Source organism: Rhinopithecus roxellana, chromosome 7, assembly GCF_007565055.1.
Source record: "Rhinopithecus roxellana isolate Shanxi Qingling chromosome 7, ASM756505v1, whole genome shotgun sequence".
NCBI lineage: Eukaryota > Metazoa > Chordata > Mammalia > Primates > Cercopithecidae > Rhinopithecus > Rhinopithecus roxellana.
The window spans coordinates 63,187,313-63,202,374 of record NC_044555.1 but is presented as its reverse complement, the minus strand read 5'-3'; the positions used below and the strand labels follow the sequence as shown (position 1 = coordinate 63,202,374).

General features: G+C 38.4%; 1 protein-coding gene across 1 annotated transcript in view; it reads right to left on the bottom strand.

Moving 5' to 3' along the window:
- LOC104658069 (cytochrome b-245 heavy chain) overlaps positions 1-15,062 on the bottom strand; it is a 35,124-nt gene that overhangs the window by 12,693 nt on the left and 7,369 nt on the right. Inside the window, exons 4-8 of the mRNA XM_010357999.2 lie at positions 9,602-9,686; positions 7,858-8,003; positions 5,571-5,761; positions 2,604-2,733; positions 31-123 (exon numbers count right to left, since the gene is read on the bottom strand). Of these exons, the coding sequence (XP_010356301.1) occupies positions 31-123; positions 2,604-2,733; positions 5,571-5,761; positions 7,858-8,003; positions 9,602-9,686 (645 nt within the window). The remainder of the gene's footprint in view (positions 1-30; positions 124-2,603; positions 2,734-5,570; positions 5,762-7,857; positions 8,004-9,601; positions 9,687-15,062) is intronic.

Here is a 15,062-nt window from a genome sequence, read left to right as displayed (position 1 = left end):
GCCACTAGTAATTACTAAACCAATCAATACCTTGGTGATGACCACCTTCTGTTGAGATCGCCAAAACCGCACCAACCTCTCACAGAGATACAGAAACATGGGACCCACTATCCATTTCCAAGTCTGTAATCAGAGCAAACATGAAAATGACATACATTAACTGGCAATAAATAACAAAATATTCAGAGGGAGAAAAATTTGAGAAGCCAAGTTAATCTTTGTAGGCTTGCTTAAATATCTGACATTAGACAAATACATTTCTTCTACAATGGAATATATGAAAATATCTGAGACTAAGATAATTTTGAGCCAGTAAAAGTAAACATTCTCCTTAGTCACATTGGGGAACTGTACTGACAATATAAAACTTTCCCAAGAGGAACTGTTCACAAGAATGGGATTTCCTCTCAGTGTTGCAACTACAGTTGCGGTAACCCTATAACAAAGCAAGGTTGGTTTCAGAATTAACATTTCTTTAAAGGATAATATTTCAGCAACGCAATATTTTTTTTTTTTTTTTTTTCTTTGAGACGGAGTCTTGCTCTGCCACCCAGGCTGGAGTGCAGTGGCCGGATCTCAGCTCACTGCAAGCTCCGCCTCCCGGGTTTACGCCATTCTCCTGCCTCAGCCTCCCGAGTAGCTGGGACTACAGGCGCCCGCCTCGTCGCCCGGCTAGTTTTTTTGTATTTTTTTTTTAAGTAGAGACGGGGTTTCATCGTATTAGCCAGGATGGTCTCCATCTCCTGACCTCGTGATCCGCCCGTCTCGGCCTCCCAAAGTGCTGGGATTACAGGCTTGAGCCACCGCGCCCGGCCAGCAACGCAATATTTTTAATGCAACATTGTGATTGCTTTCTCTTAGTTATGTAGTCAGAGTGACAAATTTGCAAGATGACAAATTTTGTGCAAGAGTTTGGCTGTTTCTCCAATATTCTGAGAAATTCTGGGAGTATGCAATGCACTTGCTGAATGGAGACAAACCCAGAGCATTTCGGACTTCTTTAGATATCTCTTGGGTCAGAACATGCAGAACATGTAGTGTTTCTGAACACTGGAATTACTCTGTAGCATTGTCGGCCGTATAAAAACATTGAGGCCAAACAGATCCATCCTGAAACTCAGCCAGTTGGATTTCTAGTTTAATACCTAAACTAGCAAAGAATTTTAGACGGCAATATTATCTAAAAGATGACTTTCCGGAATGTATTCTAAGGGGGAAAAATAAGAGAGTGCTTCCCATAGTCTCACATATAATCTTTCTACTAAATTACTTTTACAGGAAACTTACTGTTGGAAATTGAGAGCACCTGAATCTCCCCAAACTTGAAGAATATTTGCCCTAGATATAAACAATGTTCTGTTTTTGGCCTTTGTTTTAATGGGATAGATATTTAAAACAGTCTCAAATCATCCATCTGTTTCCTGAGTGCTAGCATGGAGCCTCACTGAATGGAGCCAGATTTGGATATTGTTGCTGGTATACCTAGAAATTCTTTGAGATTGGTTTCTGTTAAGGCACTAGTATTCTGACCCCAGCTGTCATCGAGGAAATGTGCCTTCCCCTGCCCACAAGAGGACTGGCAATACAGTTCCCTTTTTATCCTTTCTACTGATGTCTGCATGTAGTGGAGCCAATTCACTGATATGTCTAGTTGCTTTCATTAATGGGAAAGGATGCTTAAAGATACTAAGTCCTCAGATAGTATGCTGTGTCTAGAGGAAGAGTGCTCCTATGCTAAGAGAGTGAAAAAAGAAAGGAGAAAATGAAATGGAAAATTTGCTTTTATGTTATATTATGCTTGAGGAAAAAAAATAATCCTCTTCAGAAGCCCTGCACAAATGTTGATTTTTGCCTAGTTTTATACCAATGGCTAGCACAATAACCAACAAAGTATACTGTCTGCCGATGGGGAGAATGCTATGAAGATTACAAGGCCCACATCTTACTCTATGGAGCGGTGATATGAGAATACACAAAATGGAGCCCTCCAGAGCTCCCAATAGAAGAAAGAAAGTATTTCACCATGTATTTCCTTGGTCACCCTTGCCACATTTCTGCCCACCACATGATGCCATTGGATGTTGGTATGAACCTGGCTGTCCAGCCTCCTTTATGCCTCATAAACAGGAAACTCCTAATGCCTAAAGGTAGCCTTATGTATCACCTCATCAATTTCCTTTTCAAATCTGAAGCTGTATAGAAAGTATTATGTGCTGATATCTGAAGAGGCCCTTCACTCCTTATAAGTGATTTATTTGAGCTATCCAACTCAGCTCAAGATGGAATCCCAAGTGTCCCCCCAAAAACGGCGTCGTCATGAAGAAAAGAGATGCAACTTCTTGAACCAAAACACCACTTCTAAAAAGACTATTTTTCCAAGTTTTATATCAGGATGTTAATAACAGAACAATGCAAAGCTTAGTTTTCAAGAAGCAATTCTATCCAATAAACACAGCAGAGAAAAGTAGACACACGTTTTAGCTGTTCCATGACATTTGTAATGGACATCTGTATAGATGTATAACATCTGTACATGTTTCTTAGACACCAGGTTAAAGATTGTCAGTAATGAAACTGTAATAACAGCAGTGAATTGTACATACCATAGGAGGGTTTCCAGCAAACTGAGGGATTGGGCAGTCCTTTATTTTTCCCCATTCTGAGATTTTTTGTTCACAAACTTCTGGTCTATGCTTAACCAAACTCTCTGCAGTCTGCCCACGTACAATTCGTCTGGGAGAAAAATGTAAGTCCAGATCATTTAGTAATAGGAAATTAAATTGTTTTATTAAAAGATTCTGTATATATTTTAAGCGCTCTGATGTAGGTCCTGTATTTTTCACTTAAAAGTGATAGCTTATTGCTCCCTCTGAATAGATGAAAGGAAAGAAAATGTATAATACCCAGCAACAGAAAAAATGTATGTTTTTTACATACATTTTTACATACATTTTTTACATACAATATTTACATGTAACATTATAGAGGGTAAGTCTTGGATCAAATTATCTTAAGGGAGAATTTGTACTTCTGTCTCAAGTATCATTTTCATTGACAAACAAACAAAAGCAGAAAAATTGCAAATCTAACAGAGTGACTGCTGGTCCCTACAGTGCCTTTGTGCAAATTAGAAAAAGGTACTCTTCGTATGAGGATAGTCCTATAAGCAAAGGGCTCAATCATCAAAGTGTGGGCCAACTTTATCATCCTTGGCCAGGCACCCACTATAGTAGACGACCAAGACAGTCATATGCAGTAGCACTGAAGCTTATCAGAAGTGCCTTATTTGTGGGTTTGGAAATTATCTAAATCAAACCAAATTTTGAAACCAGTGTGAGATACTTAACTATATAGGGATTATAACATTCTCACAGACATCAACACTAATAGTGTGTACCTTAAAATGCTCAGAGCTCATTCATTTCAATTCAATAAATGTTAGTTGAGCAACTACCAAAACATAAGACAATTATTGGTGATAGAGAGAGGAAGGCACAACGTTGAGTAGACTTCAAGGAACATAGATGACAGCATCTTCAGAATATGTAAGAAGAAAAGACACAGAAAACCCATTGTAAAGGTTTGTTTTGGAGACCTAAAATTTATTGTGTCATTTGGTGTATTATGAGAATGTTTTAATTCAAGTTCATTAACCACTCCTTTCTATCCTTAGGTCTTGGGGAAGAGAATTATCATGTATTGAGCACCTATCATGTGCCAGGCTTGGGGAAAGACATTTTACACAAATTATCTCAGTTAATCCTCATGACAAACCTGAGAGGCAAGTATTATTGCCTCCATTTTACATGAGAATGTAAATCAGAATGATTTAGTAACTCAAAGCAGAATGTTTTGATGAAAACAATTCTGCTTTGTGTCAGACAGACTTGGGTTCAAATCTCAGTTCTACCCCTTACTAGTTTGGTGGACTCAGGCGAATTATTGAACTTCTTCTGAGCCTCAGTTCCTTCAGTTGTAAAACAGATGTAATAGTACCTCATTAAAGGTTCATTATAATAAGCAATTTGCATGATGTATAAAAAATGCCAGACACAAAGTAAGAGTCCAAAAAATGACTATTAAAGTTCAAAATGCCTAAGTTCCCATGGGAAGAAAATGACAGGAAAATAATCTGATTTTCTCCTTCTCTTCTCAATGCCAGGACCAGGAGTCCGGAAACCTGCATTTTAAAACCAATTCAGCTGCTATGGAGCCATGAGACTGTGAGAAATCACCTAACCAGTGTAAAGAGCAGATTCTCTTCAAGTGGAAGAGATAAACATATCTCCTCTGTCCGCTTCAAAGGAAGACGAATATCTGTGAAACTATACAAACAGAAAGGGGTGGAATTACTAAATTGGAGAAGGGAAGAAATTATTTCTCTTCTCTCGATTACCTGAAACACTGGATTATGACTAAGTCCCATTTAAAGATACTTGAGTGCTTTAAGAGAGTAAACAGATTCTTGGTCTACATTGATTTCTCCATGCTTACAAAGAATTTATCAGGGGTCACAGTCAGCAAGTAGTTTAAGAATGCAGTGCCCAGTGAAGCTTTCCCCACTCTTCCCCTTTTTCACACTCATGTCTTGGCCACCATCTGGGCTCTGGGCAGAGTGAGTCTTGAGCTTCTACTTCCTCCACCCCTAATTTCCTGGAGCCCTATACCCACCAGGAAACTTCCGTAGGCCTGCCTTTGTGTGCAGGTAGTATGAAACAGTACAAAAAAGGAAACTTGGTATGAAGGAGGATTTCCAATCAGGCAAACTCTCCTAACCACATAGCCAGGAACTGTGTGTCTCTAAGAGCACATTTATCACAGCCTGCTTTAGACTGCCTGGCTCCAATCTCAGCTGGGCCACTTACCAGAGGGGTGGCTTAGGTTGCATATTTTAACATTTTAGCTCCAGGTTTCTTGTCTACAATTACTATCCCCAAGAAATGATGATAGTGAGAAATCTATACATTTTGGGGGTTAAAAGAAATATCTCATGTCAAACCCTTAGCACAGACCCTTAATAGAAGTTAGCTGTTACTTTCATTATATTAGAATGTTTGAAGGCAACACCCATATATTTTTCCTGCTTGCATTTCTTGCAGTGCCTGAGATAGGTCCTCGTACACAGTAGGCAAAAAATAAATGATTGTGGGCTTAAATCAAAACTTATTGAACTATAACAAACCTCTTCAACTGGTTAATCATTAACTCTTCTAGTTTGGAGGTTTGTTTAATTTACTAGTGATTAAACCACAGGGGACATCATTACAGATATTCTGGATCCTACCAGTGCTCTCAACATGTTTTATACATTTGCAAAGATACTCAGACTTTGGTGTATTTTTCAAGCTTGCTATGCATAACTACACTATGAATAGCAATTACGTGGGTGCATGAAACAAAAATGCCAGTGTTGAGTGGTTTCTGTCAAACTGACCTCTGCTATCCTCTCACATTCCCTTAGCAGACAGGCTAACCACACACAGGCAAGGAGGTCACTGTGCCTCTAATAGAGCATCATGCCTAGAGATTGAGGGACATGAAATCCTTGACTTCAGAGTTTAAACACTCACTCAACTCCATGGATGGCAAGGCCAATGAAGAAGATCACAAAGAGATGATGTGTGTACCAAAAAACTTCAAAGTAGGACCTCCGGATGGTTTTGGTGGAGGAAGTGATAATTAATATGAGGCACAGCGTGATGACAACTCCAGTGATGCCTGCCACCCGGGTCACAGCCAGGTACAGGCCTCCTTCAGGGTTCTGTGAAATATAAACACACATACACACACACACACACACGCACACATTATTATAGGTTCTCAAATGCAGGACTATTATAAAGTGCCCAATGTATAGAACAATAGATATTTTCACCCCCTCTTTGAATAATCCTAATCATCCCTCACAGAGATATAGATTTGAAATAGATGTTTCTAAATTTTGAAATGCCTTACATGGTTCAGATGTCATAGGAAATGTGAATTGATATACTTAATTATTTCTAAGGGGGTAGAAAATAAAGGAAATCAATCAACTACAGGATGTCCTAAAAGTGTCTCAAAGCTCTTTCTCCCTTTGATTTTGAAAGGGTCACAGTATTTAGCTTGAAAATATATTCTGGGAACGCCAAACATCATCAACTGTGTTCCTCAGAAGCAGATCCTGAGATGAGACTTCATGGGCAAGTGACTTAGAAAACATGTGCTCCAAGAGAAACTGGTAAGAGAGTAGGGAATAGGATAGAAAAGATGAACAAGTCAAGCAAGGGGGTGAAATCAGGCAAAGTCTCACAAGGGATAGCTTCAGCCTGATCCTGCAGGGGAACTCTGGAGGGTAAGTTACAACTCAGAGTTGATCCTGTCTCAAGGCAAGGAAGCCAGGTTTCATAGTCTGCATCCACCAGTGATTGGCTAAGGGTTGCACAGGAACAGGCGTAACCATTCAGCCGCCCCCCACCAACCTTCCAACATCTCTGAGTCTGTGAGAAAAGGGATGCCCCAGGGCAGTCCTCTGAGGAGGAAACACAGTTACAGGTTATTGAAAACGAAAACATTTAGAAGAGTGGGAGAGCATAAATACAGCAAAAGTGATCCAGGAACAATTGAACAGAGCGTGATAGTGTAGACTTACCTAGTTATGTTCATGTTGCCACCCTCATATATCATTGGGCAAACAATGAATAATGTAAAAGAAAAATGACCCAATATATTGTAGAAAAAAGTCTGGTTTTTTATGATGCTGTTTAATTCTGTTCCTAAGTATATCAGGCAAGTTTTTCTCATGTAAGTCTGAGGATAATAATTATTTTTTCCCAAAACTAAACACAAGGAAACATTTTTAGAATTCAGTGCATATTAATGTGATTTAGCCATCTTCCCAAGTCATTGGGTGCATGAAGACTTGAAGTTTCTGTCTCTGAGTGTAGGAAGCTTCAACACCTGCTGGGATAGAAGTTCTTACTTCTGGATACCCTCCTGGCTACCCCTAGAGAAATGCTGAGTTACTCCCAGTGCACCTATTCTTCTCAAGGAATGACAATTTGTGGACACAGGCCATCCTTCAGATGTTGTAGGTAAGAAAAGACAAAGGGATCACTGACAACTGTCAGCTGGTGGCTGGCCTTACACTAATACTTAGGACAGGATGTTCCCTACTTCGCATAAATAATTTCACAAAAACACCAACCTCAGAGGAGGTCACTCTGTGACTGTGATGGATTGAGAAAAAAACAAAATCACTCCAAAATCATGTCTGAGCCTAGACAATGACTACTGCTTCTTTGCCTATTATAGACTTAGTCCTATTCTGTTCCCTCTGCCTCCTAGAAAAAATAATTAACATACCTTATCTGAGAACTACCCCCAATTCCTGACCATAACTGATCCAGAGAAAATCCTTGCATTCTTAAATCCTCCCCCAAACCATCTAACAGTATCCTAAATCCTAAATCCACTTTACATCCCTTTGAGATGCCCAGAGTTCCTCAAGGTGTGAGATTTCTTTTGCTGTAGCAAGTAATAAACGAAACCTTGTTCGAATAGGCATGTGTTCCCAGCTTTCTTTGGTGGGCATAGTCACAGGTAAGCCTGAGTTACTCCAGGATTCACATGCACACATTCTCATGGATGAGCTTAAAGACCTGAAAACATCTAGAGACCTCCACACATGGGGTGAGGAGTGTGGGAGACATTTTTTTCTATACTCCCATTATTGTAACCTACAGACTTGTCCCTCTGATGGTTAGCCAACTTTTTTTTTTTTTTTTTTCTGGCAAAGTAGAGGTCTTCACTCACTGAAATCTAGTGCTCAATTGTAATGGCCTAGAGAATATCTGAATCAGATAATGAGAGGCTTACCTTGATTCTATCTCGAGCAAAATTGAGATAACTTTCATTTTGCCTGTCTCCAAGTTCAGAGAGTGCTACTGAATAACGATCAGAATTGCCGACTCGGGCATTCACACACCATTCCACATTAAATAGATGTGCAATGGTGTGAATCGCTGAAAAGGGCAGAGAAGAGAAATAAAGAGAGTGAAGGGTATGCACAAATTTATTGAAAGCTGGGTTTCTGGGACAGCCTCTAACTCTATGATAAGCTACAGGGAGACAAAGGGAGGCCCAGGACACTTATAAACAAGAACTGGGTCTCCAGAACCAAGGAGACAAGGCAATTCTATCTCCTTTCTAGTTGTGTAATTGTGGGAAAATGACTTAACTCTCTGGTCTTGGTTTCCTAATTTGTAAGATGAAGATGTTGAGCTATATGATCCTAAAGACCCAAACAAGTTATAAGATTCTACACAATAGCCTTAGTTTCTGAAGGTGTTTAGATATGCTCTCATTATCTCTCTCCGTAATATATTTGGGCTCAAACAAGAAAACCCTCATGTAATGAATGCCTAACTGCCGGCCCATTAACCTGACTCTGAAATTACCTCCAGAGAGAGATGACAAATTTGATTGAATTGATACAAACCTATGGCCATAAGGTATGAATCTCTCTCTCTTAAAAATTACTTTCTTTATTAATAAACACTTACACAGGGCTTACTAGATGCCAAGTACTGTTATAAGTACTTCACAATGACTTGATCCTTACATTGACCCAGTGATGTAGGTACTAATAATATCGGCTCATCTTGCAGATGAGGAAACTGGGACGTAGACTGCTTTAAAACCCTGCTCAAGGTCATCAAGCTAGGAAGCAGCAGAGTTAAGAATCAAATCCAGTACATTTGGCACGCAAATATGTGCTCTTAATCCGTACACTATGCCAGTTTCTAACAAGATTTTATCATATATTTCTTTTGAACTATTTATTTGCCACTGCTCAAAAAGCCTGCCAGATGTACTAGTAGAAGAGAAGCTCAGTTAAATGCCTGTAACTGAAGCCTATTTTACTCAGGCTAGGAATAGACTCCTTAAGGGCAGAGTACAAGTCTGCTTTATCACTGTTCTTATCTATTCTCTGGCACATGAATTATTTGTTGAGTGAATTAGTGGGATTAGATAAGTGTCCCAGATACAGTCCGTCTTGCACTGACACTACCACCCTAATAATTTTAATAATAATGTATAATATCCATATACACACATATATATCCATTGTATGGATACATGTAATAACAATAACAATAGTAATGATAATAATGAAGGTATTTAGCTGATAATGACAGTCTTGAGGGATTCTCATTTTATGGGCTGTGGTTCATGTAAGTTTACTGCAAAAAGCCCACAAATTTACATGTGCAACCAAGAACATTTTTTAGAATAAATACGTTTTCATACGTGAATTAACATTTTTGACACTAGAAAGAATAGGAAAGGGTGAGGACACTAGGATTGACTTTTCTGGTGGCATATTTTCATTTTTATAGGAAAATCCTGAAATAAAAATGCTTTAAAACCTAAAGGAATAAATCCTAATATTGAAGTGGCAGAAAGTGTGGTAAATACTTTTGAGCACAACTCATTAAAAAAATACAACATATCCAACCACCACTTAATCTAACTATAAAAACTGATTGATCTCTTATATAAAAAGGTATCTATGAATAGAGGGAACTCTCTGGTTCCAAGTTTTCTTTAATAAACTTACCAGAGTGAAGTGCAATCATCCATGCCACCATTTTATGAAAGGTGAGATTCCTGTCCAGTTGTCTTCGAACTCTTGTTGAGCAGCACTTTGGATTAAGGGGGAAAGAATGGAATAGCAATTGTTAACAAGAAAGCTTGCTGTATGTCAAACGTTTGATGCATATTATCTCATTTAATTTTCATGACCACCCTACAAACTATATCATTATATCTATTTGATAAATGAGGAAACTGAGGCTCAGAGAGATGCAGTCATCTTCCTCAGGTCAAACAGCCAGTAAGTGACATGGCTGGCTTAACTAGTATGTTTTCTGTTCTCATACTGGTGACATAAAGTCTCCTCTGGAATCCATTGCTTAACTGTATAAAAATATAAACTTGGACAGAAAACATATCTAGCTACATAGTTTCTAGTTCTGATTAATTTACTCATTAAACAAAGGATGTAGAAATTAATAAAGGACAGGACTGTCTTCACATACCTGATAGTCAAGTGGGGACACAGACAAGTGAACAGTTCTATAACAAATGAATAGTTTTCAAACAACACTGTTCTAGGACATACACACTATGAGAGGAGAAAGAAGGGTACACCTGCCCATGTAGGTGAACAACATCACAAGGGAGATCATTGACCAAATACTAATAGCCAAAATAGCAATAGCTAACATTTACCAAGAGCTTCTGCAACTGTTTTACATGCATTGACTAATTTAATTCTTACATTAATCTTTAATGTAATTGATGGAATATTTAATTTAATTTAATCTTTAATGTAAGAATCAAATTAACTCTTTAATTCTTACATTACAATAATGGTACAAGGGAGGTACCATTATTATTACTACATAACAGATGAGAAAACAAAGGGATAGAGAATTTACCTGGCCTTAGGTCACACAGCTAATAAGTTGCAGAGCTGGGATTTAAACTCAGGCCACCTGATACTAGAGTTTATATCAACATTCTGATATTTCATACTTTACATGATTTTCTTTGGCATTAAAAATACTATTGTACTCAGTATTTTAGTGTATTTGACAAACCTACATGTTAGAAAATGTGAATTTGAATCTCAATTCATGCCAATGTTCAAAGAAAGAAAAAAAAAACTGATTTATGGTTGAATTAGAGCTTTGCTCTCGTGAAAACTGGCCAATGTCTTGCTCTGGTTGCTTTGTTCCGTAGTCTAAATGCACTGTCACAGAGATTCAGGGAACTTTAAGAACAACAGGGTGAAGTACCAAAGAAAATTTATGTATTTAAAATATTTGGTTCTAAATGTTTTGTTCTATTTAAATATAGGGGTGTTTAATATTTGGCTTACTTATTTTTAATAAAATACTCTGATTTTGTAGAAAATATAATTGCATAGAAAATTGTGCTTACTCCACCATCTATCTCTCAGTTAGCCATAACTAGGGAGGGCAGGAAGTTTAAACCATGAGGTCAGATTCTTGGAATTACAGAAAGAGTAGTAAGGAAGACACTGAGGATTCCAGAAAAAGGAAAAATAAAAAAAATTATGCTTTATTGAATTCCTTCTGTGAACTAGGTAGTTTACCCATAATCATTACTCATTTAACGCAACAAGGTAAGTCTTAATGTCCTCATTCTACTGGTAAGAAAACTAAAGCTAAAATTGCACATTGGCTGGGATCCAAGTCTATTTGTCTTATAAAAGGTTAATGCGCTTTTCTACCAAACCAAATGCAGGAATATAGTCACTATTATTCTAAGTGCCTAAAAGCCTGTGATGAGAATTTAAGTGTAAGTATTCTATTCAGAAGGTGATCATAGAAAACGAGGGTAGGAATGAGACTGGGAAGGAAATTAATGAAGAGTGTATTATCATATCAGCTACCATGATCATATCATATCACTGGGCTCAATCACACCAGGGAATTCTGGGAGACTGTATAGCACTTATCCCACAGGTTTTTTTTATTTATTTATTTTGTTTGTTTGTTTTGTTCTTTGGTTTTTACCCAATGGGTTAAGAAGCTTGGGTGCTCAGCCACCAACTGCCATCCATGATTGGCTGAGGGCTGCTCTGAGGGATGCTCTCAGGACATCAGTCCCCTGGGATTTCAGGCTTGCCCCAGGAGAAAGCTAAAAGAAAATCTCCAGGCAGAGAGTGAATGATGCTTGCAAAGGGCAGTTGTCGCATGGATTGCAAGTGCCAATGCTTAGGGAATATGGTGGAGCACCAATGACATCAGTTATAATTAAATGTTCACCAGTGGAGCTGAGCAATGACTCAGACTCTCAAAACAATGGTTTCCTATTTGAAATAAAAACTTGTAAAATAAAATTTTTCAAACTTAATGTTTTTGAAATAAAAATTTATTTGTAAAATACATTTTACTGATGTGTTGGTGAAAAGCTGACCATTTTTGTTTTCTTATATAGCCGCCTTGTCTTTTGTGTTCATTTCAAGTGCTGAAAGTTATTTTCTACTTTGTATTCCTTAAAATTTTGAGGAAATAACTTTTTCCTGTTTCCCAATTGCCATGATCCTCTATAGTCTGTCTTTCTTTCTTTCTTTCTTTCTTTCTTTCTTTCTTTCTTTCTTTCTTTCTTTCTTTCTTTCTCTTTCTTTCTTTCTTTCTTTCTTTCTTTCTTTCTTTCTTTCTTTCTTTCTTTCTTTCTTTCTTTCTTTCTTTCTTTCTTTCTTTCTTTCTTTCTTTCTCCTTCTTTCTTTCTTGCTTGCTTTCTTGCTTTTTTTTCTCCTCAAATTTCAACTTAATTTCCTCTATACTTTCTGAGAGTCCTTGTGGTAGACAGAATTCTAGAATGACCCCCAATGACTTATATAATCTCCTCACCTTGAGTTTGGACCTGTGAAAATGATGAGACATCACTCCATGATTTTGTTACATTGTATGGCAAAAGGGATTTTGCAGAGGTAATGTCCCAAGTTGACTTTAATAGGCAGATTATCTGGGCTGACAAACCCAATCACATGAACTCTTTAAATCTGGGTTTAGAAGTCAGAGATGGAGGAAGTTTAGAGATTTGAAGTACTGCTGCTACCTGGAAGGTGGAGGAGGGCATGCGGCAGGGAATGCAGGAGCATCTAGGATCTGAGTGGCCCCTAGATGATCACCAGCAAGGAAACACGGACCTTTAGTGCTACATCTGTAATGAACTGAATTCTGCCAGCAAGAATGAGCTTGGAAGAGGGTTTTTACTCTGCGTTTCCAGGTGGGAATTCAGCCCAGAAAACACCTTGATTTCAGTCTTGTAATACTCTGAGCAGAGAATCCAACCACTGGGTGCTCTGGACTTGTGACCTACAGAACTGTAAACTAATAAATGGGGGTTGTTTTAAGTTATTGTGGTAATTTGTTACACGATAGATGATTGATACAGTCCTTACAGGAGTGGTGAAACTAGGTTGGAGTCCAAAGAACCAGAGAATGAGAGTTAGTAGGGCTGGAAAGCAGTATTGAATTACATTTCAGAGCAAGTTTTGTCTTCAGATATACCTGTGTTGGGTCCCAGTCCTCCCACCTAGCCGTGTGACATTGAACAATGTACTCAGTCTCCAGTTTCCTCCCCTGTATAATTATCATAGTTAGTCCCTCAAATCCCTACTGCATATATTCATTGACAGGTATTTAATAAATATTTGACGTTATTTAGTATCATTATTTAAGTTTTCAGTTAGAATGGCTGCACTCCCCAGCTAGCAGGTAAGCTTCCTGTGTGAAGAACAGTATGTCGTGTACTTTATAAAATATTTTAATCATTATTTGGCTGGATAAATGAAGTACATTTTCATTGCCCTGGAACTGGAGATGATTGTACTAAACTTATAGAGACATATTTACCCCCATATCTATATTTGTCACACACTGTTCTCTTCTATTTGTTGACAAATCCTTTTGAAATTTTTGTGGAAAATTCGCTGGCTCCTGCGTGCCGAATTTAAAGCAAAAGAATATGGTTTTGTTGTGGAACATACACTGTCTGCATATTCCTATCCTTATCATCATCATCATCAGCATGGATCATAAAAAATGTAAAATAATATATGCTGATGCCCCCTGATAGATTTAACTGTAGATCCCTAGAGAAAAATTAACTGAAAGCCAGAACAGTGGAGAGATGTGATTGGGAAATACATTGTTCATTCAATGATACTCTGTTTCATCTTAATAGGTAATTTTTAAAAAGCCAGTTAATGTAAAACGCATACATTATATTGAAAGGAAAAAGTGAGATTACTAGTCACTAATGGATCAGTGGAGTGGGTCCAACCATCAGGGCACAAATCCCTAATTTTTCCCACCTACCCTCTTTGGTGTGGTCAGCAATGGCAAACAAATCCAAAAAGAAGCCACAAGTCATGCTGATGCTGAGCTTTTAAGAATATCATCTCCTCACCACTTCCTTAAAAAAGGAGGCGAGACACCCAGTTGGTGGCATAGGAAGGAAGGACTTTACTGTCTGTGACTGCCAATAATTTTTTGTTCCCCATCATCATGCAGATTGCATTTATATGCTTTGAGTTACTTCTGAATTATTGCCAGCCACTTCCCAATTATCCAGGTTGCCATCATGCCCCATAGCTTCCTTACTAACTTACTTTACTTTCTGCCATTGACTTCTAAAGGGAAGTTTCTCTATTACTGTCACCTGAAGCCTTGCCCGATTTCAATAAACTACGATTCTAATGCAAGGGAGATTATTGAGTCACTTCAGCAGATTTCTATGCTCTATTGAAACTGAGTAAGAAAAAAATATTTCAAGAAAATGGGAAGTGGGGCCGGGCGCGGTGGCTCAAGCCTGTAATCCCAGCACTTTGGGAGGCCGAGATGGGCGGATCACGAGGTCAGGAGATTGAGACCATCCTGGCTAACACGGTGAAACCCCGTCTCTACTAAAAAATACAAAAATTAGCCGGGCGCGGTGGCGGGCGCCTGTAGTCCCAACTACACGGGAGGCTGAGGCAGGAGAATGGCGTGAACCCGGGAGGCGGAGCTTGCAGTGAGCTGAGATCCAGCCACTGCACTCCAGCCTGGGCGACAGAGCGAGACTCCGCCTCAAAAAAAAAAAAAAAAAAGAAAAAAGAAAATGGGAAGTGGAACTAAAAGGAAGTACATATTTTATGGGGTGTAACACGTTACAGAAACTCAAAAGCTCTATTTTTTGTACACTTGATCTCACCACACGCACCATTAATGTGTCTGATTTAGATATTTATATGCAATTGGGAGAAATTTCAAAATCCAGCTTTGAATCTACAGAACTCAGGCAAATAGTTGACAGTAATATCCACACCTGCTGGCAGTAGAATATGTGATAAATATGAATAACACTACCTTATTTGCATAGCACTGTTTATAATTTGGAAATTCCATGTTTATTCTCTGCCTCTTCTGTAACACTCTAAGTTCCTTAAGCTCATGGCCTATCTATACCTTACTCTTTGCTCATCACATGTCCCCAGTGCT